The sequence below is a fragment of the Anabrus simplex genome, chromosome 3 (genome assembly GCF_040414725.1).
Source record: "Anabrus simplex isolate iqAnaSimp1 chromosome 3, ASM4041472v1, whole genome shotgun sequence".
Classification (NCBI taxonomy): Eukaryota; Metazoa; Arthropoda; class Insecta; order Orthoptera; family Tettigoniidae; genus Anabrus; species Anabrus simplex.
Window position 1 is genome coordinate 42,248,797 of NC_090267.1, and position 27,442 is coordinate 42,276,238.

The following is a 27,442-nucleotide window of genomic DNA, read 5'->3' on the forward strand; positions in this document are numbered from 1 at the left end:
ATTATGGGGTCTATTAGTTGAGAACTGCCTTCTTCATGCTTCTGTGAGCATTTTCCATGGACTTGCCTCGTATGCCGCCACTTATGTTTTATTTGCCTGCTCCCCTGGGAGATAGGGGGAGGCACCTGTTGGCTGTAGAGCGACAGTGTGATCGGAAAGTCACATATTTATAGACCAGGTAATGCTGAGACCCTATTGGGTAACCGGTAGTGTACGCTGTGTTGGTCAGTGCTCGTTATTTTCCATTTTGGGGTCTTCTGATCTGAGGTTTTAAATTTCCTTTTAATTTGATTGGGTGTCCCTTTGTGGAATGAATTGTGATTATGTTTCCATGCAGTAGGATAGTTACCTGATTCCGGATTTTGTTCCCTCCTGAGTTTCTCCTGTCCCTATTTCTGTCCCGTTGCTTCCATGGAGCTAATTATGGTCCTGTGTTGTACTTAATTTTGATCTGTAAGTTTTGGTAGCTTGGTGTTTGTTGGTTGGTCTGTTGTTGATGACAAACTGAAACGCGTACCCTCCATCTAAATGATCTTTAGAGGTCTCCAACCGATCCTGCCTACTCTTCCCTTGCTATGAAATTGTTTACCTTTTTAGCCTTGGATTTTTCCATATTTTATGTTCTATTTTCGCTTACCTGAAACGTTGCTAATTGACTGTGTATTGGTTCCTTCTCCTTGTTCTTGTTCATCTTGGTTATGCATGGTGTATATGGAATGTTGAACCTCATTTGTTGGATATTCATTTGCATCTTTTCTGGTGTATTTGTGAAATCTGGAATTTTGCGAGCTCGCTGTGTTGAAGATCAGCCTCCGTTCTGTTCTTCTTGTTGGAATTAGTTCTGGTTACCTTGGTTCTGGTGGTGTTATGCATTATTTGGGGTATTTTTGTGGTATACTCGGGCCCTAGTTCAATCGAGCGCAAGTTAAAAATTTAAATTAAAGCTAATACTTGGATCTTGGGTATCATGTAGTACTGCATACACCAATTTATGATCCTTTCTTGTTCCCTGTTCCTTGCTCCCTTGCGTTCCTTCCTTTTCGGGTGGTAATCTTCGTTTATCTTGATATTGAAACAAGAAGATTGCATTTCTTAGTAGGTAAATGGGAACTCGATATATAAAACTGATATTAAGATTGAGAATATCTCTATTACCATCTCAAAAGGTTTAAAATTGATGTTTGGGAATTTTCCATTCGTTAACTGAAACATGTTCTGGTACAGAGGTGATATAATTATGGTAAAAGAAAATCACCAAGATCTTGCAAATTAATTTTCTTTTGAAGAAGATAATTCCGGGTATTCATCGTAATACATATCTACTGTATGTGAACTATGAATCAACATGTTGGTTATATGGCTGGTGTAGTACAACAGTCTTATTATTCTTGTGATATCTGAACTAAACAAGCATTGGGTTTAAAGGTACTAACTACATTTGGAAGGCATATACATTGGTATGTTGGTGTTCCTGAGGCATAATGCAATCATGTTAGGGGAGTGCATGGAAGTGAACTTATCTCGGTGTGTCGTTTACTCATATGGACTCCTTCACCAAAATTTAGTATACTTCTGGACCACCGCAGCATGTGTAACATAAAGTACGAGTGTACGTGTGGTTTCTGGGCGGGAGGCTGAGACAGTATTAATACTCTGTCTCCTTGTTTGAAATTTTCGAGTTGGAGTCTATCTCCGTGGAAATTATTTCACTTTATCTCCCTGCGAGATATGGACTTAATCGTCATAGTAACTTAAATTAATGAACTGCTTCCTTCTCCTACGACTGTGGGTGAGTTACTATTTATTTGAAACTTGATTATACGCAACTACTCGAAGTTACTTCGGGTCTGTAAACTCTGTTGGTTAATATGCCCTACCGGGAGTCGTTTAATTTCCGTGGACTGTAACCTACTGCGCAACCTCTGGCGCATCCCGATCCTGGAGTAACGAAAGCCAACTTCCGCTTACCGTTTGAAGAGGAAGAGAGAGGTGGTCTGCCGAGAACATGGAAGCCGAACAGACGTGCATGTATAGCTCCGCTATGATGTTCAACTTCAAGATGGTGCCTGGTTGATCCAGTGCATTTTCGGGGTCACATTCCCCGATTTATGAGTTCCTGTACTCTGGACGAACTTTTGGAGCATCGCAGATGTTGTATTTTCTACTAGTTTTATTTGTTTGAACTTCGGCCTAATGTAAGTACGGGGTCCTTCCTCTACGTCACCGCCAAGACTGTAAGTTATAACTTTACCTCTAACTTTATCTACGATTTCGTCGAAGTGATTGTGCTAGTTGGGTTGTGATACATGGAATGCCTCTACTGGAATTACAAATCGAAATTTACCTGAACTTGAAATTAATAATTGTAATAATAACTTTTTCGGCGGTGTGCTGTGATTAGAAATCAGTTCCCATGCTTTGTATCGTTTTCCAAACTAGGAACTGTTCAAAATTGGAAACCTTAAAAATGTGTTACTAATATTGTAAAATTTATTCTGGTCACCTTTCCGTTATTTTATTTTCAAAAAAGGTGATGTCTTAAACCCTTGTTAGAGGGCCTACACTTGGGTAACGAAAGATGCTAAGCGAGGAAGTTGTATAAGGTATTTCTGTGCGAATTTTCTGCTTATTTCTGCCTTTCTTTTTAGACTTTTCTTTTCCCTTTGAGAAATTGCTGTTTTCTTTTAAAGCGGTCTGTTTTGCCATTGTTGCGTTTCTCATTGGGATTGGTTCACTCTCTTTGAAGTGAATGTTAATTGTTGTTGTTGCTATGGAGCCGGATTTGAGGGTTGTTGACAAAAGGTTTTATGCTCCTGTGGGATGCTGTAATGTTGAAAGCTAATATTTGTCCTTAATTTTTGGCTCGCTTATCTTTGGTTATTGATTTATCTCTTGGCATCCCCGTTTACCCGCGTGATATGATTTTCCTGATTTATTCTCAATTTAATTTCGGGTTTTTCCTTGTTTTCCTCTATTTGAGTGTGGGTACAATGAACTTTGTACCACCTCCTCGCTTAGTACCTCAAAGAATTTCTGTATTCGCTTAGTACCTCAAGAATTTCTGTATTCGCTTAGTGTATTTTCTAAGAGAAGAAAAGTTAACTTAACAAATTTATTTCATGCAAATTAACTAAGTTAATGGTGCGAAAATAATTTATCTAAACCAAAAGACTTTAAAACGTATCATGATTTATTGGTAATTTATAAATAAGAAGGTAGGTTAGGCTAGTACTGAAATTTTATATTGGGTCCCAATAAGTTAGGCCGGTTCGAACCGTAGGTTAGTTGTGTTTTGGTATTATTTCTCTTTGAATATTTTTCTTATTCCTGTTGATGTTCTGAGTCCAGAGTTATCTTAATATTACTTCCTTCTCTGATTAAATATATTTATTTACTTCAAAAGAACCTGGACGTGTTATTATTGTAGTATTTGAAACCATACAGTGATAGTTATTTTCATTCTTTCCATGGCCTCTGGTCGTTTGTCTTATTCGTGGTAAGTACCTTTTGTGATGGTTTACTTTTGGATAATTTTGCTTCCACCTTGTTTGGTTTTTTTTAAAACCTATTTTTGTCTTGTTGCTACCTGTGCGGACACTGTGGGGATGGGTGTTTGTGCGGGTCAAAATGGCATCAAGATCAACTGCCTTGCATTCGGCGATGACTTCGCTGTCCTGTCTGGAAACACTAACGCAGCTTCAGAGCAGATACGTATACTAAAGCAGGAAGCAGATAAAGCAGAACTCCGTATTTCCTTTGAAAAATAAACAAATATATGACTAAAATCGAAACAGCCCCTCATCACTTGAAGACAGGTCACGGTAAGGTAGAAAGAGTTGACAGCTTCAAGTACCTCGGTGAAATCGCACAGCCGAAAACTAACGAGAGAGGAGCCAACTACATCAGGCAAAAGGAGATGGAAACTGTTTATCGCAGGACACACGCTCTGTACAAAAGGAAAGCCTTCTGAAGGCAACCTAAACTAAGACACTACAACACATTAATTAAAAGAGTGTGTCTGTAAGCTATTGAATGCTTCTGTATGACTGGAATTTCGGGACTAAGAGAAACCGAGAAATTTGAGAGGAAGATCCTCCGCAAGATAACGGCTCCAAAAATCGTGCATTGCCAGTTTAGGGTACGAGGAAGGGGAGAAATATGTTAAGAAGGCAAAAGATTGATTAAGTCAATGAAGAAAGGAAGACTCAAATTTTATGGACATCTGTTTAGTATCGACGAGAACAGGCTGACAAAACAGATACATAAAACACTTGACAGTAGCCCTAAAGTATCTAACAAAGGGTTCAGGGAGACAAGAAAGTACCTCGAGCAGTCTGGATTAAATGGGGAAGACATGTTAAACAGAGAAAAGTATAAATCAGTGATCTACAGCTTCAGAGGCTTCCATGATGAACAGAAAATGAATAGGGGATGGACAGAGGAAAGAAGACAGGCTTCCAGAGAAAGAACGCGAAGATTTTTGGCTGCAAAGAAGGCTTCCTTTTATGTGTGCAATTGTTGCTTAACCTCGTCTCAAATGACCGTAAACGAATATAATAATAATAATAATAATAATAATAATAATAATAATAATAATAATAATAATAATAATAATAATAATAATGATAATAATAATAATAATAATAATAATAATAATAATAATAATAATAATCCAAGGATTTGTGTTTCATCATTATTTCCTAGTAGTCGACTCGAGTACATAAACAGCATCTTTCGAATAATTTTATGCTTCCTTGACAGCCCCCAAATAGATGCGTATCGAGCACCTAGAAGAAAAATCTCGTAAGTCGAATCCTTTCCTGAATTTGGGATATTTCTTCCAGTGATTGAAAACCTCGTATGTCGAGCTACGCGTTTACGAATTTTATCGTCGTCCAGTAACCCGTTAGTAAAACAGGCATATCTGAGGAAGCAGTATGTAGAGTGAAATACTCTTTGCCGTTAGTAATAATTAAATACTTCAGAGCTATTTTCCAAGAGAAATTCAATTTTTTTCTATCTTTCATTAATTGTGAGTTACGCTCTATTCTCTGAAAATGTATTGGAATACAAATGTAAGCCTTGTAAAGGTGCAAGTATGACAGTTCACATGTCCCGTATCAGGCCTATTAAATGCAGGAAGTTACCGACGACTATTGCAGAACGAAAACGAGAGTTTCGAAGATGTTATGGAACACAATTATCAAGAAATCTACTGTGAGAGCTTGAAATCTAAAGGAAGAATGTTTTAATGCTTCTCATGTAAAATTAGTTAAACCGAGCATATGATGTTTTCATTCTCAGATCCCATTTAGAGATTCTTCCTCAGCGTCGTGAATTGTGCGTAAAGGTAGCCCTATAGTGAATAAATAAAGATATAGCCATGAGAGTCAGGTGTGCCAAAGTAGAGATAGAGCTATCCATGTCTATAAGAACGTTTACAAGTCTAACCTCCATTTTCTTCGCCTCAAAGTTCGACACTGAAACCGTAGTAAGTCCTTCGTTACTTTATGCCTCATAATGCTTGAAAGAGCGAATGATCCTGAGAAAAATCATGGGCCCCATTTAAAAGAGAATGCAGAAACAGGCATCGCAACGAGCTTTACCAACATTTAGAGAGCATAACATTAGCCATGTAAAAGTGAGACTTAGTCTATATTCTACAGTCACATAGTCAGAATGAACAACAAGAGACTGACCTCAAGAATCATCGACACACTTTATAGAGGGAAAGGGAGAAATGCAAAATGGATGACACTGGTTGGAAAGTGCCTAGAACATTTATAAATTGATCTGAAGGATATATTGAACAGGGATAATGATGATCAGAAGAGTGGACACTCTCCACTCACTGGCAGCTAAAATATTTCCTCTTGGAGTGGGAGAGAAGTGGACTCAGGAAAAGAAAGCAACCGTCAGTTAGGATAAACGTAGTCCAAGGGGCCTCACCAAAACAATAAAAAATAAATAAATAAATTGATAAATAAATAAATAAATAAATAAATAAATAAATAAATAAATAAAGAAATAAATAAATAAATACGTAAGTGTATATGTTATTCTTCTTCTACCGCTTTTCCCACGTATGATGGGTCGTGGGTGCAAAATGTGTCTCTCATGTGGATTTGGCCCTGTTTTACGATCGGATGCCCTCCCTGACGCCAAAACAATATTCATTCATATCCTAAAGGTAAGGCCTCGTCGCTGCAACCACACTTGTCTCTCATGATGAGCGTTTCAGGTCAGCATATTTTTTTCAAATTCAGCCTGTCCATCGTGGAATCCAGATACTTTTTCCTCGGCCTTTATCTTCCCTTAATACCCGGAACGTTTCCTTTCAGCATATTCCTGAGAAATTTGTTAAGCCGAAGTGTGTGGCCAAGGAATTTGGTTTTCCTCCTTTCTACAGTGTTGATCAATTCCTTGTTTCATCTATTTCCTTAAGGACCCTATGTTTGACATTTTCTCTGTCCAACTAAATTTCAACATCCTCCTCCATTTCCACATTTCCATTGCTTCCAGGCGTTTTATATCCTTATTTGCTAAGAGCCGTGTTTCGCAACCATACTACAAAATACTCCACACGAACATTTTGGCAAATTATTTCCTAATTTCGGTGTTAATGTTCCTGCTTGTCAGAAGCTGTTTCTTGTTACAGAAGGCTTGTTTAGCTAGATCAATCCTTCTCCTGATTTCTGTGGCTCACCTGCTGTCCTGCGTGATAATGCTTCCCGACTAGCAAAATTGACTTACATTTTGTACTGTTTGATCACCTGTCTTCATAGTTATTGGTATCTCCTCAGTTGATTTCCTGACAACTAATACTTTTGTTTTCGAGGTGTTCAGTTTCAATTTTGATTCTTGTAGTGTTGATGTTAAAACTCGTAGCATTTTGCTTGTTTCCCTCTCTGAATCTGCAATAAATGCAGTATAATCCGAAAACCTCATACAGTGGATTTCTTGCCAGTCAATTTTTATTCCTTTGGTTTTTGCTTAAGTTTTTATATGGGCTCCTCAATGAACCTCTTGAACAAAAATGGAGAAAGCGCACAACCTTGCCTCGCTCCCCTATTAATGGGTGCTGTCTTAACATTACCATTGATTTCTATTGTTGTGCTTTGATTTTTGTACAGGAGTAAAATGAGTCTTCCGTCCCTCCAGTCCAGTCCTATAATCTACATGTTCCTAAAGAGTTTTTTGTTCGAGTTTACTTTGTCGAAGGCTTTCTCTATCCACAAATGCAATGTATGTTTTCCTGTTAACACTCAGTCTTCTTTCTATATTAATTGTTAATGCTTCTTTCTTCCCCTCCCCTGTTGTAAAACCAAACTGATCCTGCGATGTATACTGTTCAATTTTCTTTCCAATCCTATTCTTAATTATATTAATTAGTATTTTCGATGCGTGTGATAGCAGTGTTAGTGTTCTGTAGTAGGAACACTTAGTAGCATTTCCTTTCTTTGGTAAGGCAACTGTCCTACATTCAGTAAAGTCTCCAGGAATTTCGCCATTGTAATAGAAACTTGCAATGATATTATGCAGTTGTTGTTTCATTCTTTCTCCTATTCCCTAGAGAATTTATGCTGGTATATCGTCCGGTCCGGTTACCTTCTTGCCCTTTAATTGTTTTGGTGCTAGGTCAAATTCTTCCTTTTAGATAATTGGGCCTATATTGTCTTCTTCCACAATCTGTTCAGGTTCGAAATAGTCACGAATTTCCATTGCTTCTTCATCCCAGTACAGGTCTTCAAAATATATACCTTCCTGCGCTCTGCCATATCCAATAAGTAGTTGCCCATTCTTATCATTTATAACTAAACTTCTTGTTTTGGATTGATATTGGAGTGATTTGATCATGCCATATGCTCTACCTGTTCTTCCACATATTATATAATTCTCCATAGTCTGCGTAATTTCCTTCATCCATACTTCTTTTGCCTCCCTACATTTTGTCACAATGAAATTATTTGCTTTCTGTACCAATCTTCGTTTAATGACGTGTTTATCTCCTTATACTGGTTTCGTTTCTGAATGAGGTCTAATATCTCTTCAGTAAGCCATGGTTTCCTTCGCTCTAGTCGCCTATTCCCTACAGTTCTATGTGCTATCTCAGAGATTCCTTTTTTTCATCATTTCCCAGTCCATCTCACAATTATTAGATTCCATGGGTGCATTTTTATACTCTGCACATTTCTGTATAATTTGTTCGTTTTTCAATCTGTTTAAATCTCATTGGACCTTCCTCCTTCTGATTATCTTTTCAAATCTGAAATTGCACTTTGCCATCACAAGTGTGTGATTACTGTCCACTTCAGCGCCAGGGTATCTGTGGATTGATTTTATTTTATTTTATTTTCATACCTAGCTTAAAGTAATATGAAATCAATTTGGTATCTTTGCGTGTCTCCGGGACATATCCAGGTATGTCGTGTTCTCAAAGGCACTTCAAACATGGTGTTAGTTATTAACGTATCATACTGTTCACAAAATTCTAGTAGCCTTTCACCCCGATGGTTTCTCTTTCCCAGTCCAAATTTCCCTATTCCTAATCTGTCCAGATCAACCACTACATTGAAATCTCCCATAATCATCAGATTTTCCTTGTAATCAATTAGTTTTAGTAGCTCATCAGGACACTCATACAGCTCTTCAATCTCATCTTCGTTACTATCCGATATTGGAGAGTACACATGTATAATGGTCACATCCCTAGGTTTTGCTTTGATCTTCACCATCAGTATTGTGTCATTTACATGATAGCTGTTCTCAATACTCTTTGCCCAGTTCTTCCCAAGAATTAGTCCCACACCGTACTGACCAGATATTGTTCCTCCGCTACAGATGATCCTGAACGCATCACTAATGAAATCACCATTTCCTTGCCATTGTGTTTCACAAAGTCCTAAAGTATCAATATTATTAACTTCCTTCACCCTTTCTAGATCTTCTAACTTCCTGGGTGTCATTAGTGTTCTGTCATTCTAAGTTGCGATCCTCATTTTTCTTCCCAGTCCATTGTAAGAATTTCACTGACTGACGACCTGGGAAGCCTTGCAAGTCCGTCTTCCCCTGCCAGATCTTGAGTTCCGATGCTTATGATCAGTATGGTAACCATTGCTCAAGTAGAGACGATTGCATCGTTGCATTTCAAGGGATAATAATGCAGTGGTTTCCCGTCGCCTTCTGCCTACCAATGTCGTTGACCGAAATAGTTTGTTTCATCCGCCTTTACGGGCAATTTCTCCCCCTATGGGCAACAGGGTGCCCGGAAACTTCACCCTGTCATCGACCCTCCGAAGAAAGTGATGGCACTTGGCCGAGGGATCTCCTTAAACCGGGGGACATTATATGGACGGATGTAATCATTATTGCGTGTACTGAGCGTGGTTAGGATAGCGCAGCTGTGAGCTTGCATTCGGGAGGTAGTGGTTTCTAACCCCACTGTCGGCAGGCAGGAAGATTGTTATCCATGGTTTCCCAATTTCACACCAGATTTGTTCTAGAGCTCTACCTTCATTAACCCAGATAACCCTGAATTATTTTTGGTTGTAATGAAGAACTTCTCCATGAAAATCTATCACTGAGGTTGTAAATGAAGCTAAAGAAAAAGGTTTACCAAAATTCTTTGCTTAGTATGCCGGAAATTGAGCATCCTTCCAGAAGGACGTCAGGGAAACACACCATTTACCATATAATCCACTACTGTTGAAATAAATTTTATGCAATTCCAGAACGTTCATTTCTTTATTAATTTTTCATTAATGAAGTAATTAATTTCTCATCACATATCATATTCTAAGCATTACACCTTTGTGTGGAATGGTACAAAGCATGAAACGTGCAAAGCATAGTTACATTTGATACACATTGTAGCGCACTTCTTTGAGCAATGTTTGTAATGAAGCTGCTTTTTTTCTTAGTGTGAGTGTCATCTGAAAGATCTGCCCCGTGATGCTCCACTCCGTCATAACGTGCATCCACTTTACATTTCTTAGATGGCCTCCCTTTACATTTACCAGAAATCACTCTTTTAGTGGATTTCAAAATGGATCTAGCCACACTTTTTCTAATATTCAAATGATCTGGTTTTCCACCGTCTTTCCGATGGAGATTCCAGGCATTTTGTTCTGCTAAATCTATCATGTGTGCTATCAGGGGTAAATACCATTTCTTTCCACTGATTGACACCCTGTAGAGTGAAATATTCCCATCCGCCCGATCGATCCCACCCATTTCTTTGTTATAAAATGAAAACAAATGCGGCTGTGTCACTGAGATAGTTCATCTTTGCACACGTGAAAAGCGGAGAACCTTATTCAGAGGGTTCACTGTGTCAAAGTTAGGTGCTGCTGTAACTCTTGATCGCAACTGTGAACCTAGCAGGTGGTCACTTGTAGGGAAATATTCTGCTCCTGGGTCTTCATCTGAGACATCTCCAACAGGAGGGAAAGTTATTGTGTTAAGTGATTCAGTGTCGGGAACTTCATTCTCTTCGAGAATCCCTAATAGTTCGTTCAGAGCAAGGGCTTTCCTGAAACAAAAGTAACTGTATTTCCCTGACGTCCTTCAGGAAGAATGTGCAACTTTAGGTCATAATTATGTAGGCGAGCACTGATGAAGGCCACTAAAAGCTCATCTCATACTTAAAACGACATATCTAGTATAGTATCAAACCATGTTTTGAATGATCTGAAAATATCTACGTAAATAATACTCTCACACCTAGGATGACATTAGTCAGTTCTTCCATTGCAAAAACACTGCTTCACTTTGAACGTTATTTCACTTCAGAAACACGCTGCATTGTAGTGAAGCCAATTGTTAACTGATGAGAGGATACTGATCGTCTTGTAAACAAAGTAATTCACGCCACAAACTAATTGTGTGCACCGCTAGATGGTGTTGAAATCATACTACCCATTCATCCTTCTGGAAGGACGTCAGGGTTATCTGGGTTAAGGCCACGGCTGCGTACTTCCTGCTTCTAGCCCTTACCTATGCCATCGTCACCTTAAGACCTATCTGTGTCGGTGAGAGGCCAAGGAACTTGTTCAAAAACTACTTTTGATGGTCTTCGGTGACGCCGAGTTGCCGGAATTTTGTCACACAGGAGTTATTTTACGTTCTAGTAAATCTACCGGCACGAGTATGGCGTATTCGAGCCTCTTCAAATACCACCGGTCTATGCCAGGATCGAACCTGCCAAAGTTGGGCTCAAAATGCGAACGCCTCAACTGTTTAAGCCACTCAGCACGACAAAGTTTATATACACATAAACAGAAAAAGTAAAGTAATCTCTTCACAGGCCATGAAGGCCCTTGGAGGAGCGGAATATAGGGGCTTGCATTATTCGTAATATCAATACTTGCCAATACATGCCTTTGCTGGCGAGATGTAGTGTTTACAGTGCACTATGTGTTCTAGTATGGGCTATATCAAATTTGTTACTTTCATTGACCTGTCACAGTCTCATCCTTGGCTTTGACAATATGAAAGTGACTGAGGTATGAGTGATGCTAGTAATACCATTCCTTACGCAGCCAGTCCCTGTTATGAATGGTGTGAAAATATTGCTCATAGGGTCAGTCGGTGCATACATTTCAGTGGGCTTGGCAGACTGATATGTAAGAGCAACTGCTAGCTCAGTGAGGAAAGCAACGGGAAACTACCTCACTCCTCGTTTCCCTAGTACGCCTCTTCAGTGACGCCTAGGCTATTTATGACAGCTGTTGGCGAAGCTGCAGAGGATCAAACCAGCCTTCGGGCTGATTACCCAACATACATACACATCAATACTTAGTGTGATGGACTGGTTAATTTAATGCCCAGCCACGTTTTCCAGAAGAAAGTAACCTATACCCAGTTTTGTTTATCTGAGGGCTATATGCTTCTCTTGAACGAATATCACTTTGTATTGAATAGAAATCACGTCCCTCTTGGTGAGTAGAGGACACCATTACATCGTCGGGAGGGGGCGTCCCTACATAATTAAATAATCAGGGATAGTGGTTGGCATTTCAATTTCAACGCCAGAATATTTCAAAACACACAGATGGCACAGTGCCAGCGTGGTATAGTGCACAATGCACGCATAAATAAGAATATATTACATTAAAACTAAAATGAATCATGAAATTTCTGTTGAGTTCATTAATTCTCGTACCTAGGTGTTAATAGAAGGGAACATCATCACTGGGGTAATCACATACACGGGTTTGTATATTTATTTATTTATTTATTTATTTATTTATTTATTTATTTATTTATTTATTTATTTATTTATTTATTTATTGAATTTACAAATAAAAAGAAGGTAACCCTAATGTGCAAAAGCATATTGGGACTATAGTTTAACAATTACATTCAATTTACAACAGATTGAACATTTTGATGAAAGCGTATTTAAGTTGTAGTGGATGAAAGTTAAAAAATTATTATAACAACATTGTTTTTTAAATATATGAAATAGAGGTTTGTTCAACTCAGTGTCACAACAGTTCAGGTGACATAATAGGGTGTACATTGGTCTTTCGAAAGCAGGACAATCAAAAACTAAATGGTGCACTGTTTGGGAGAATCCACAAAAATATGAGTAATCATCTGAGTCTTTGATGTTAAATAGCTCGAAATGTGATTTAAATTTGCCATGGCCAGTAACAGTTACGGTGACGGAGATATAACGCAATTTGGAGAGCACGTTTTGCGTATGATATATCATACGGTGAGCATTAGTGGGTTAACGGGTTTTTATAAAGGGTACGGATCTCTGCTCATGCTTATGTCGGTAATTAGGGGTTTTTAGTAAGGATACAAACTAAAGAGCATTTACGTCTCTGGTAAGACCCTAACTACAGTATGCTTCAGTGTATGGGATTATCACCAGGATTACTTGATACGAGGACTGGAAAAAAACCAATGAAAAGCAGCAAGATTTGTTCTTGGTTACTTCCGACAAAAGAGTCTCGTTCAGAAAATGTTGCAAAATTTTGGTTGGCAGGACTCGGGATAAATGGGACAAGCTGCTCGACGAAGAGGTATGTTCCGAGTTGTCGGAGGAGAGACGGCGTGGAATGACATGAGTAGACGAAAAAGCTTGAGTGGTGTTTTTCAAAGTAGGGAAAGTCACAAATTGAAGATTAATTTGGAATTCAAGAGGACAAATTGGAGCGAGTATTCGTTTATATTAAGAGGAGTTAGGTATTGGAATTATTTACCAAAGAAGATGTTCAATAAATTTCCAATTCTTTTGTAATTATTTATGAAAAGACTAGGTGAAGAACAGATAAGGAATCCGCCACCTGAGCTGCTGTCTTAAATGCAGACCAGTGGTGATTGATTGATTGATTGATTGATTGATTGATTGATTGATTGATTGATTGATTGATTGATTGATTGATTGATTGATTGATTGATTGATTGATTGATTGATTGATTGATTGATTGATTGATTGATTGATTCATTCATTCATTCATTCATTCATTCATTCATTCATTCATTCATCCGTACATTCATACATTCATCCAAAGTCTTATTTCAACTCCTAATTATTTCTGAAACGGTAAAAATGTCACATTTTTTAAGAATACATTTCTAGACCAGAGTTTTTTTTTTTGCTTTTAGACTGAAGTACTTTCGATACTATAAAAATTCACTTGTTTTTCAGGTGGGAGAAAGAAGAAGATAACTGCGAGCACTGAACCCCTTGCAGTGGTGAGCACCTCCGAGTCCAAGGACGATCAAGCACCAGAAGATGTGTCAGAAGAGAATCTGCCGAAAGAAAGGCCGGATGTTTCATTCCTTAAGGAATAGATAAGAGACTAGCCAGATATTACTTCAATGCAATCCTTCTGTTCGTGTGAATATCACTATGTGATATTATACCACAGATATCCATCGCACCATTAAGCAGAACTCTTTTGTATATCACTATAAATGACACTTTTTGTAACTGAAGATAGAGAGAGACGTGCACAGCGAAGCTTGCAACCGATTCGCATTGTGCAAGTCACAGGAGAAAATATCCAATAGTGACCGCTCATCATTTCTGAGTTCTGTATATGAGACGGAAGCGATTACGAAGGTAAATACTTATATTGATACAAAGTAAAAATAATTTAATGATTTTTGAATAATTTGTAATTTTCAGTAGGTTAAGTATACATAAGTGTGGCTCTGTGAGGAAAGCAACGGGAATGAACCGTAACACTCATTCCTAATACTCGTCTTCAGTGGCATCTTGGCTGTGTGTAAAATTTGGACATGAAATAGTTTGTAATTAGAGGAAATCGTACTGTAATAAGAATGCAGTATTGTTAAATGTAAGGACATGTCATAGGGATGTCTAGGTAATGATTTCGGAAACTGTCTGGTGAGGACGTACAGAGGTGTGAAAATTATTACACTCAAATGAGAAGATAAAACGCTAAAGTTCCTAAGTTTTAAATTTTCCCTTCACTTGTCCTAATCTGTACCTTGGAACTCCCTCTCCTTCAAATGCTAAATGTGACTGACTAATATTTGTGAAATACTGCATTATTCATAATTTTAAAATATTACATTGAGATTATATATTTCGGTCCGTCTTGTGGACAATTGTACATCATCATTTTCCGAGAGTTTTGATAGAAAATAACAGAAAGCACAGAGAATCATATCAGCGCCCAAGTAAAGCAAAATATCACACAACCACTTCATATGATTCCATTCTATGTAATTACGCTCAAAGAGCAATTAAGAATCCTAAGCATAGGACTTTAATATTCATAAAAGTGTCTAAATTGGCTATAAATCAGCACTGATATCATTTAAAGAAAATATAACTTTGTTCTATAATTTACTTGAAGTAGGCAATTAACGCTTGAAAGAGTTCTACTACAGCACAGGAGTTACGTTCATTTTTATGGGAAGGCAGTAATAAGTAATACGACAACGGAAATAATCAAAAAATAGTGTTGATTAATAATAATATTCACACCTTTTAAGTCCGTTCGCATTGTAAAGCATAGAGCAGGAATATTTAGCCTGTGCAGCCACAACCTGCTCTACAGCAGTGGTAACACAGGCGTCCTTGCAGTGGAAGGGCTAAGAGCTGAGCCGGCAACTTGTCAATCCACGCCGTTACGTAGCTATGCGTACCTCCCAGGCATTCTAAATAGCGGTAAGAACTTACATTTCTCCCCACCAGATACTTCACCGACTACACTAATGAAAAGACTACTTCTTGCGACAGAAGACAAACTCTCTACTGTATTTGTTGGGATAATCCCGCTGTAGGCAAATAGCCTACTCCTGTCGAACAACACAAACAAGTCTGCTGATGGCGTTACGTTGCCATCCGACGAACAAATCACCTTCACCAGCGTCATATACACACACTCCATATGAACACTGCAGAGAGATTTTAAAAAACTCAGGTTTTCATATGACTTTCACATGTCTAGGAATTGCGCTTAAGAAAACTTCGCTAAACGCCTCAATAACAATGATATTATGACATCATAAATCATAATTGGTAATATATAAGATCATGGTGCAAGAATAATGAACCATTTCGAGGTACGATTTTTATTAATTGTAGTTGTTTAATTCATCACAGTGTGTTATATGTGTGTCTGGGAGTGTTAATTAGTCCGAAGGGGGGCGCCCCTTCGATATCATAAATTTATAAAGAGAAAGAGAAAATCACATAGAGACTGAAAAACATTTAAATCACACATCATAAGTCAGATATATATCTTCTATGTTAATTTCCATGGCAAATCCTTCGTATAGACTGTAACATGTATTTTCTCAGTTAATTAAAGTTTGTGTTTTTTAAGTATGGAACACCATTCTTGTCATTTAGTAGTGAAGTCGTATTCCGCTTATAATTAAATTCCCCTACTTTATAGATAATTAGTTTAGTGTCCATTTATACGGACGGACCACTGACCCGTATTCTCCCGAGTTTAGCAGTGCATACTATTGAAGTAGGAGTGATGGGATTTCGATGCCGGGGATATTCCCGAAGGTCTCATCTAAAATAATCCATTCAGTCAGGGTATTTGAGAATTAAAGAAATCATTATGAACTGGAGCCCTGGATAGGTGCAGTATATCGTCGTTGCCGGGACAAAATCTCCTATGTGATTATATTTTTGGAGATATACTGACCTGCAGCACATACATTATTAAGAGCGAGAATTCCTTGACTGTATTCACACAATATTGCACCTTAGATGACAGAATCTTACCAGCCGGATTTCTAAGCTAAAATATTTCACATAGGAGGTTTTGTCCCGGCAGCGACGATATACCTATTTCCGTCTTCCATTAAATCCATAGGATCTAGGACAGCTAACGCGACCTCATTAAACACCTTATCAGGTTTGTCCGTGATTACCATTGGCGCCTTAACTTCAGGCGCGGTAATTTTGTTTCTTTGATAAGAAGGACACGAACGAACATATTTTTCTATGTCCTTATGCATTCCATACCATTGGATGTAGTCCTTGACTCCAGTATACGTTCTGGCAATGTCTTGGTGTCCTCCGAACAGTGAAACATGTACTTCTTCGATTATATTTAACTTTTCTGCTCTGTTAGTTCAGACTTCTCCTGACTACGAATAGCTGGAGTTTCTTCTTTATCCTCAACCTCTTCCACCTCTACCGAAGCGTCCTCGGATTCAGAATAGAATCCGTCTGTCTGATTACGTTCCCCATTCGACTTTGTATATAGGACTAAACGTCTCATCGTTTGCTCGTTTCTCGTCACCTGCTGTCTCTGCCTCTCTGTAATTCACTCTGACCACCAAGCCATCGAAATCTTCCTGCCTATGCCAAGGACATTTCGCTTCAAAGCGCAAAACAATGCCATATTTGCATGCAAGAAAGCTGAGTTTTCTTTAATGAGGGACCTTTTATCCCTGTGCCCCTGGGATATGATTAAAGAGTCCCGCTCTGTGGATGAAGCTATGAGCACTTTTTATGACTTACTATATGCGGTAATAAAACACAGCGTACCACTTCGAAAGATCAACATCAGAAAATATCCTTCTTAGTACGACTCAGAACTAATCCAGAAACTGAAGGAAAAAGAAAGGGCGAGAAGGAAATACAAAAGATGAGGCCATGAGTACGACTATGTGCGGTTTTCTACATTACGAGGCGAATGTAAAAACTGGAGCGTGCTAAGTACAGGGACTACGTTAGGTCGGTAGAAGATGACGTCATCATACCCCATAAACGCTTTCGCAAATTAATTAATAATGAAAGAAAACCTTCCCGTCTGTCTTCCACTATGCTAATAAACGGAAATTAAATACACGGAAAAGATAAAACTTTAAACACATTTGCGGAAACCTTCGCGAAGTACCATTCTCCTTCAGAGCCCTGCAGTGCAAATTTTTCTCTCCCATTTTCAATAGATCCAGTGTTTATTCAAACTTCTGTGATAGAAGTGACACGGATTCTGTCATCGGTGGATATCAACAAATCATTTGGGCCTGCGGGTTCCTTCGCTACGACCAAACTGGCTCTCCTTTCTCGGGCGCGCTCGTTTTTATCAACTTAGGTGTTGAAGTCTGAACGGCCTGACACCGTGGTTATCCGGTTCGAGTCCTGTTGGTCGAAAAAAGTATCACCATCAGAATGTTGCCCGGCAGGGTAGGGGAGGTTGTGGTATCCAATTTCTTATCACTACATTGCATTCCAAAAGAGTGGATTAAAGTCCAAACCTCTCCACTGTGATCATAAGGAGTGAGGGCATATCAAGTTGTTGATGGTGATTCGTCCGTCGGATGGGGACGTTAAGTCATGAGCAGACCCCTTGGTGCTATTCAACAGGAGTAGACTACGTGCGGGCACCGAGTTTCAACCTCCACATTCCTACTGTCAAATATAACGTCATTCATTTCATCGCATTAACTCCTCTGATAGGGTTGACGTCAGGAAGGCATCCGGTCATAAATTCCCCATTCCTATGACAGATTCATCTCACCTCATACCAGACCCCGTAGAGAAACGTAAAACAGTCATCGTTATGGCTAAGGAGGGGGAATATATCTCCACAGGAAGAAGGAATGTTCTGTAAGATACAAGACAGAAACATCTTCTTTAGTCATGGGAGTATATTCCAGAGGTGCCCACACTGCAACCAGGGCAATAAGGCACTAGATCACCTGGTAACACAATGTGGACGAATGCTTAATTTGGACTACAAGAAACGCCACAATGATGTTGTCAGATGCTTGCATTGCATGTTCACCAAAAAGTATGGGCTGAATAATTCTAAGAAAATAAAGAACTATAAAGTTGAAAATGGCATATCCAATCAGCGAGTTAGAATAAAGTCAGACGTCATCATACAGACTGAGTTTCGCATTGAACACAATAAACCGGATGTGATGATACATGACCTTGTAAAGAATGAAATCCTAGTAATTTAAGTTGGATCACAAACAAAACTATCCTAAAACAGACTGAAACCACTAAAGGAAGAAAGTACGAGATGCTAGCCAACGAACTCTCACTTATGTACAATGGGGCCAAGGTGATGATGGTCCCTGTGGTAATAACATGGGACGGGCTAGTTACCAACTTGTTCAAGAAGCACATGGACAAATTGGAAGTGAGCAAACAGCTACAGGCCTACCTACAGACCATTGTACTAAAAAGAACATGTGAGAGTGTGCTAATCGACTTCAGACGAGGCAACTTGGATAACGAGTTGTGGACGGAGGACTTGCAAACAATGATGGACCAGATGGAGGCGGTCCTGGTACCGTAAATGGTGTGCAAGAAGTGTGTATACAAATGCGTTGAATCATTGGATGTAACATGGGCTTAAAAACTAATTGAATAAATTTATTATTTATTTATTTATTTATTTATTTATTTATTTATTTATTTATTTATTTATTTATTTACAGTAAGATATATATATATATATCCGATGTGTTGCTAACAGTGGCGGCTCGTGCTGAATTATGTTGGTGGTTCTGCTCCGTGACGCCCAGTCATTGCAGTAAGTGTAATAGACACGTCTAAATTCGTATTGCAAAGGAGAAGTGTCAAATGAGCTCGTGTGCATCCGTCCTCCAACTCCGCGGAAACGCTTTGCTCCATGTCCTATTAGTGTGAAGTTCCCGGAAATGTACATAAAAGTACAGAAAGACGTACATCTCAAATTGTATGATCAAGCTTGATAGCTGCATTCTCTTAAATGCGGGCAGTATCCAGTATTCGGAAGATAGTGGGCTCGAACGCCACGGTCGGCAGTCGTGAAGATGGTTTTCCTCGATTTACCATTTTCACACCAGTCAAATGCTGGGGCTGTGCCCTAATTAAGGCCGCGGCCGCTTTCTTCCCATTCCTAGACCGTTCCTGTCCCATCATCGCCATGAGACCCATCTGTTTCGGTGCGACGTAAAGCACTTTGCAAAAACAAAATGAGACCCCGATTTCGAGGGATATCGACGATATAAATAACTGACTTATACCAAGAAAACAAGAATTAAAAAATATAAAAAATAAAGCCATCCTTCCACTTATCAAAAAATTTTGATCTAGTATCGACACACTCATATTTACGAAGATTCCAAGACCTGCATACATCTTTGCGAGTAGGCTTTATAATGGAGGGTGAACATCGCCTGAGGGTACCAACTTTCCTGTTTTCCTTTTCATGACTACCTAACTCGGAATAATTCAGTACCATTATGGAGAAACATTTTCATTTTTCACTTGTAGGCCTAAGAACTCGCTCATTTGCTTCGTACGAGAGAGGATGTTTTCGGTCGTTGGATATAATTATGCTTAAGCCCTGGACATTTACACAAAAGACAGAGAAATATAAATACCCCCAATCTTAAAGTACGTTGTTTGATGACTTAACATGAATATTAAATTGATTTTGTGTTACTTAATCACAACCATCCTCTTCAATCACGCATTTCCCCTGTATTCATGCTCTTTGGGCTTTCTTTCTACTGAACAGAAGCATCTTAATATACTGTAGTATCTGAGAATGTTGACATTTAAGGGGAGGTGTTGGCCCCTATACTAACAATGTTAAATTGCCATACTTTGTGACCCGTTTTCTCTGGAACCGTTAGCCCCACGAATATAAAATTTGGTATGCACACTGAGTTTGTTTCAAGTAGTTCTTACTGAATATAAAATTTCAAGGGATATTTTTCTCTAGCACTCAATTTTTAGCACATTTTTCATCAAACATTTATCCATAACATCCTTACAACTGCAACTTGGGAGTTAGGAGTAACTCAATAGATTGATCATTAGTATCATTATGTATTAACAAAAACTCATTTTTCTATGATGAGAAGTTTCTGAAAAATTGGGTCATTTATACAAGAAAAGTTAGTTTTCAGAAAAGTGAATTTAAAGTTTCGACATATATCAGTGAATTTCTGCAGCATACTCTGAGTTGTCATCATCATCATCCTCATTCTCAATCTTTCTAAATTGCCTCTTGTGCTTCCTAGCTTCCTTAATAAAGTCTTTTATATCCTTATCAGCTCCTTTAACTCTAAAACTATCAATTTCTTTAAGCGCTCTCACAATGTTTTTAGCGGGTTCAACGTTTAAATGTTTCAAAACACATATCTTTCCAAAATTACCATCATTAAAGGTCAACACAGCAACAGATACACCAATTCACAACGTTTCCAAGCCAACAAACACATTCTTGAGGATTCGAGTCCACATAACATTGCTGAATGACTCGTTGGGGTTTTGCGTCTTGCCGTGCAAACATTTCTTCAGCAAACTTGGATCAGCAAGAGCTGATTGCATTATTCAGCAAATCCAATGATACAATAATATATCTCTTAACTCGAAAGCATGGATTATACAAGATAACTGAGGCGGGTAAGAAAAAGGGGGTGTGGCACCTAATGCAGAATGCTTATTAAACGTTTATTTAAACTACTAGGAGGGTCGTTAAACGCAAGATTTTGCTTTGGACACTTAACTGAGGTAATAAGGGACACACAACACACAAAATTTGATTTTTGATTTTTTTTCACCCAATTGGGCTAACACCTCCCCTTAAGAATTTTAAAACATATCAATATCCATACAGTTTTGAATGTTCTCTATTTACACTGATGAGTACAGTAGACGGACCTTTTTGCGAAACAGCTGAGATTTCAAGGTGATCGCTCCCTGCAGTGATTCTCTCACAGACGATCGTGCTGGATTATTTACTAACTCTATTGTCTCAGTGACACACACGCATATAGGCCAGCCGTTCTGCAAGACGTGCAGTTCATACTGAACTACATTCATAGAACCATTCAGCTTTCAGCCTCTGATTTCAGGAGGACTGGCGATGATATATTTCTAATAAACAAGCACAATGAACAAAGTTTTACAGCACAAGCACATGGGCACTTGGAATTCAAACAACACAAATACTGTCGCATAATGGAAACTATCGCTTAAAATCGATATAACTTCGAAAAAGGTTAATCGATTAGGTAAAGTCGGATACAGTACAATCCAGCAATATTATCTCCATAATACTTTGATACGACTAATTCTTTGTCAGAAGGGCCCACTGATTGAGGTTAGACTTGAAATACTTCACTTCGAGGCAAACTGCCTTTAATTATTAATATCGCTTTTTTCATGTCTACTTGCGTGCCATCTACAGAATCTGTCTACAACTATCTACACGTTGGGAATGACCTCCAGCGCTATCTAAAATCGCCGACGGGAACTACCTGAAGCTAGCTACAGATTGGAACCATAAGCCCCTTTAAACCTTCACCGGGGTGGTCCTGATATCACAAAGCGCTTCTCACCGCAGACTGAAGTGGAGGTAATTGACCGCCAAACCAGATCACTATGACCGTGGACCGAAACAACAGAAGAACGAGGGGAAACTAGCCCCAGAAAATAGGGCATAACTTTCTTGGCCATATATAATTTTTATTCATTTTTTCTTATTATTAATAACATTTCAGTTTTCATTTATGCTAATCAACATACCATGAGATGAAGAAACAAAATGAGGGCAATTTCATACCGGTACAGTACTACTAATTGTCCACCTATAGGAAGAAATATGTAGTTAAGTGTGCTCTCCTGATGTTCTATCGTTCACAGATCTAAACAGGGTAGCGTGATCACCAGTATATGTATGGGGATCGATATCTGGCTCGATATTAACACTCAGTATGAAAGTCGGGGTCGCTAATCGCTGTATATTATATATTTAATTCTGGTGGTTCTGCAGCTCTGCAGATCGTATTATGGAGACCCGCCTGATTGTTAGGTAACGAAAGGAATATTTTGAAATTGCCACTGGAGGGAAAAGGACTAAGAGGCACCCGAATGCTGCAGTTCATGGTCAGTAGAATCATTGAAGTTGTAAAGGCTAAATCCCATGTGAGAATTAAATGACTAGTAGAAGATAGGGAAGTATGGAGAACAATATTTGCTGCTAACCAATCCTTCAGTCTAAGGAAGCAAGGAGGAGCTTAAATGACGTCAAATCAGAATGTCTCCAAATGATAACACTTATCGTTTCCTTCGTTCTCTTATTTCGATTCGACCAACTTAGGACCATATCATTTCAACAGGTTTATTCCTGTTCTATTACTTATATCAAGTGTTATTTTCTCCCCCTCAGTTAACAGATCGTCGCTGCCGGGACAAAACCTCCTATGTGAAATATTTTAGCTTAGATCTTTGGCCGGTAAGGTTCTGTCATCTAAGGTGCAATATTGTGTGAATGTTGCCAAGGCAATCTCGCTGTTCATAATGTATGTGGTGCGGGTCAGCATATCTCCAAAAATATTATCACATAGGAGGTTTTGTCCCGGCAACGACGAGATTCTCTGTTCTTAATTTCGGTTTATCTTGGAAACTACTGAAGATTTTCTTTAAGAAGATTCCTTTTCTCAACATTTTCATGTGCGATTCCTAGTTCTTGTAGGTTCCTTGTTTAATTAGGCTACTGTCTTCTTTGTCAATAGAAGAAGTTGTTCAATAACTCAGAATATATTATTAGTAATTATATTAACCATTATTAATAAAAATATTATTGATTTTATGTCCCACTAACTATATTTGGACAGTTATAGGAGACGCTAAGATGCCAGAATTGTTTGCCGTATTAGTTCCTTTACGTGTCAGTAAATCTACTGACACGATGCTGACGAATTTGTCCACATTCAAATATCACAGGACAGAGCCAGGATCGAACCTGCCAAGTTCTGGTCACAAGGTCAGCGCGTCGAACGTCTGAGCCACTCAGCCCGCCTTCTTTTTCTCTTCTTCCTCATTATGATTATTATTATTATTATTATTATTATTATTATTATTATTATTATTATTATTATTATTATTATTATTAATCATTATCTAGCTATGATTTTTATTCCATTTTTCCGCCGAAGCATGTCAGTCCTCATCTTGGGTTTTTCAGCCATATGGTGTTTTTTACCAACTTTCTAAATGTAGGCCTATCCCATATAATTCAATAATAGAAAGCTAAAAGGAGGAAGACCTGAATATTACTATCGGATTACAAGTAACGCCGTTAGTCCACTCACTTGGTCCGTGAAGAATGAGTTTCCGCGACCGGACTCCGATTTTTTATTTAAATAAAGTTAACCACCGCTTATAACATACCACATAGGATATCATCATCCACCCAATGGACCCTTAATCGAACCAACCTCCGGTTGTATTTGAACCTTATCTCTCTGTAGTCCGGCTCCATAGCTAAATGGTTAGCGTGCTGGCCTTTGGTCAAAGGGGTCCCGGGTTCGATTCTCGGCAGGGTCGGGAATTTTAACTATCATTGGTTAATTTCACTGGCACTGGGGCTGGGTGTATGTGTCGTCTTCATCATCATTTCATCCTCATCACGACGTGCAGGTCACCTACGCGTGTCAAATCGAAAGACCTGCACCTGGCGAGCTGAACATGTCCTCGGACACACCCGGCACTAAAAGCCATACGCCATTTCATTTCATCTCTCTGTAAAATACATGTAGTACTGCAACACCCCTTAGCAATTACAGAAAATGACGTTAGGCTAGTTAACGCCACGGTGTAGTGTGCACACAAAGATACAAAAAACAAACAGACAATACAGATCATCAGGTGACAACATACCAAACAATACGAGGAAGCTAGAAAGCGTGCTGAAAACCCAACCCATATAAAAAAGAATCAATGATCCCGAGGAAATACTGAGGCACTCACCAAAAAACACCATATTAAAATTAAACTATAATTAGGTAGATAATATTGATATTAAAGTTAAATTTAAAAACTTTAAGACTATGATAAATAATGGGAACTTGAAACAAACTCTGATAAATAAGGGGAACTTGCAACGAACAGAATAATTAACAGTATAATTACTTTTTAGTAAATAAATAATTTAAATGCAAATAATCATATTTCTATTGTAAATGGTACCATTTCATCAAATTAAGAAAATGGTGGTGCACAATACAATTAAATAATAACAAATTATTAGAATATACCATAAAGAATTAATTTTCATTTTAATTATTTTTTTAAATATTAAAATTTAATTAAAAATGAAAATGTGTTGAATAGCTTAAAAGGGGAGTTTCTGGCAGAACTCAGCCAGAGGACCATTCCCAGCAATACCCACATAACATAGGTCCCACAACTCATTACGTAAATTTAAAACAATGCACATATACAGACCAAAATGTACGACACAAGCCCGCACAGAATCGAAAATATAAACACCAATAATTTCCAATTGAAACCACAAAGCCGTAATAGACTTGGTAATCAATAAAACACCCGATATTAATAAGTAAGAGGACGGGGCCGTACAATTAACACAACCAAGTCACACACACGAAGTCGCCTCAAGGTGAAAACAATACATTATACATTCAAGACGCCACTCAATACTTGACGCAATCCCACACAAGACAATAACGAACACTCAGTTACGTAACTGCCTAGCCACGATAAGATAAGCAACAACAATCAGAAGGAAGGATAAGAACCCGAACCCCAGATCGCTCACACTAGGGATGTCTAAAACCCTCTATAAAAACCCATTATATCACATGTTACATTATCAGAATATTACCCTTTTAAAATGCCGGGATAAACCCATTTAATGAGATCAATTATATAATAAAACAGACGCAGTATTGATGTAAGTATACAATACTAACCCTAAATATATGAACCAAAGAAAATGAAAATTTACGAAATTAGACGATAATAATAATAATAATAATAATAATAAAATTAAAAAAACTGATGATTAGTGCTAGCGTAGTACTTAGGTCGAAACGCGGGCATGAGAAGGTCGAAAAACACGAAAAGTTGCACAAAATAAATCAGATGAGAATGACAACAGAAGAGGATATGACGTTACGTGCACAAAACACACCAACACCAGCGATATAAATCTTAAAATAGTAACCACACACGCATCCAGGAAATAACACAGAAATACACTAATACACAGTAAAGCAAATATGTCCAAAGGAAAAGACCTATTTAGCCAGGCAAAATAAAATTTCAAACGTTACTGAAGGAATAATGGCATGACCGTTCACACGACACTCACTTGAAGCTTGAACGCCATACAACATAAATACCAATATACAATTCAGATCACAATAAATACAGCAAGTAAAATTTGAACGACCCATACACGTAAAATAATATTAACAGAAGTAAATCATAAAAGGCGTACATACATCGATGCCATATATGCCGAGGTAACTCTCCGTGTTTCACCTAATACTACCGCACTCACAAGTAAGAATTAAAACAAATTAAAATTTTACATCAATATTATAACCTAAACATTTAACAAAGAATGAATAATAAATCCCCTGATGGGGTTTGATGTCCCATTTAGCCAACGCCAGTCGGCCCTATCATCATGTTAGAATTTGGAAATACCGACATGGCTATCCAACACGTCCACCCCTGACCAGACCTCACAGCAGAATCCTTCCTTTATTAGTAGCCCGCGCGGAGCGCTGAAGTTAGGCGATGGTTGCGCGCTCTGTACACCAGAGTCTCTGCACAGTGCGAGTTACGCAAGTCGCTGATAGATGGCATAGGGATTCGTTCTGCTGTCTCCACAATACGAACATACGACACAGAGAAATAGCTTCAGAATAATTCGGTGACGAACTATCCCAATAGCCACATATAAAATGAGTAGTAGACAGGTAGACCAATGTTCCGCCCTTGCACTGAAGATTATCTGTGTCATACAGATGCGTAGATTAATAATGCAGTTTGTGTAATAGCGTCGGATCCCAATTTAATAGGGTTATCGTAACAGTAATAATGTCGCAGCACGATACACACGTATTAGTCCCATATAGGCCAAGTACACAAGGCATACGTCGCTGCCGGAACAAAACCTCCTATGTGAAACATTTTAGCTTAGAACTTTGGCCGGGAAGGTTCTGTTATATAAAGTACAATATTGTGTGAATATTGTCAAGGCATTCTCGCTCTTCATAAAGTATGTACTGCGGGTCAGTATATCTCCAAAAATATTATCACATAGGAGGTTTTGTCCCGGCAACGACGATACATCACCGTAGATGAGCCGTGCCCACAAGACACGCAATTAAAATCTATGTCTCGATAATGTTCATAGTCCAAATTCTATGTTTTACATTATTAACGCCTCAGTGTCACAGCCGGACACCCAGAAATGAAGTTACTTAAAAAATTAATTATTTTAAATTACGTAAAATACTGTCCCACTGAACTGCAATATTTTTTTTTTAAAAAGAACCAGCTATGAGTTTACATTTCAGTTAAGACACAAATAACTTTCAGATTATGTTGGTTCATAATATCTTTCTTTCTTTCTTTCTTTCTTTCTTTCTTTCTTTCTTTTCTTTCTTTCTTAATCCATTTACCCTCCAGGGTTGGTTTTTCCCTCGGACTCAGCGAGGGATCCCACCTCTACCGCCTCAAGGGCAGTGTCCTGAGCTTGATACTTTGCGTCGGGATACAACTGGGGAGGAGGACCAGTATGTATAGCCCAGGCGGCCTCACCTGCTATGCTGAACAGGGACTTTGCGAGGGGATGGGAAGACTGGAAGGGATAGGCAAGGAAGAGGGAAGGGAGCGGCCGTTGCCTTAAGTTAGGTACCACCCCGGCATTTGTCTGGAGGAGAAGTGGGAAACCACGGAAAACCACTTCCAGGACGGCTGAGGAGGGAATCAATCCCCCCTCTACTCAGTTGACCTCCCGAGGCTGAGTGAACCCCGTTCCAGCCCTCGTACCACTTTTCAAATTTCGTGGCAGAGCCGGGAATCGAACCCGGGACTCCGAGGGTGGCAGCTAATCACACTAACCACTACACTAAAGAGGCGGACGGTTCATAATATACTGATTCAAGATCAATAAACCAATAAGCACGGATATCCGAAAATTAACCTCATTG

The 27,442-nt window shown here is 38.6% G+C and overlaps 1 protein-coding gene across 1 annotated transcript in view; it reads left to right on the forward strand.

Annotated features, from left to right (window-relative positions):
* The window catches only part of LOC136866636 (nose resistant to fluoxetine protein 6), a 278,908-nt gene extending 263,873 nt beyond the window's left edge, over positions 1–15,035 (forward strand). The window contains exon 13 of the mRNA XM_068226571.1: positions 13,665–15,035. Coding sequence (XP_068082672.1) covers positions 13,665–13,810 — 146 coding nt within the window. The 3' untranslated portion in view covers positions 13,811–15,035. The remainder of the gene's footprint in view (positions 1–13,664) is intronic.
* Positions 15,036–27,442: the final 12,407 nt, after the last annotated feature.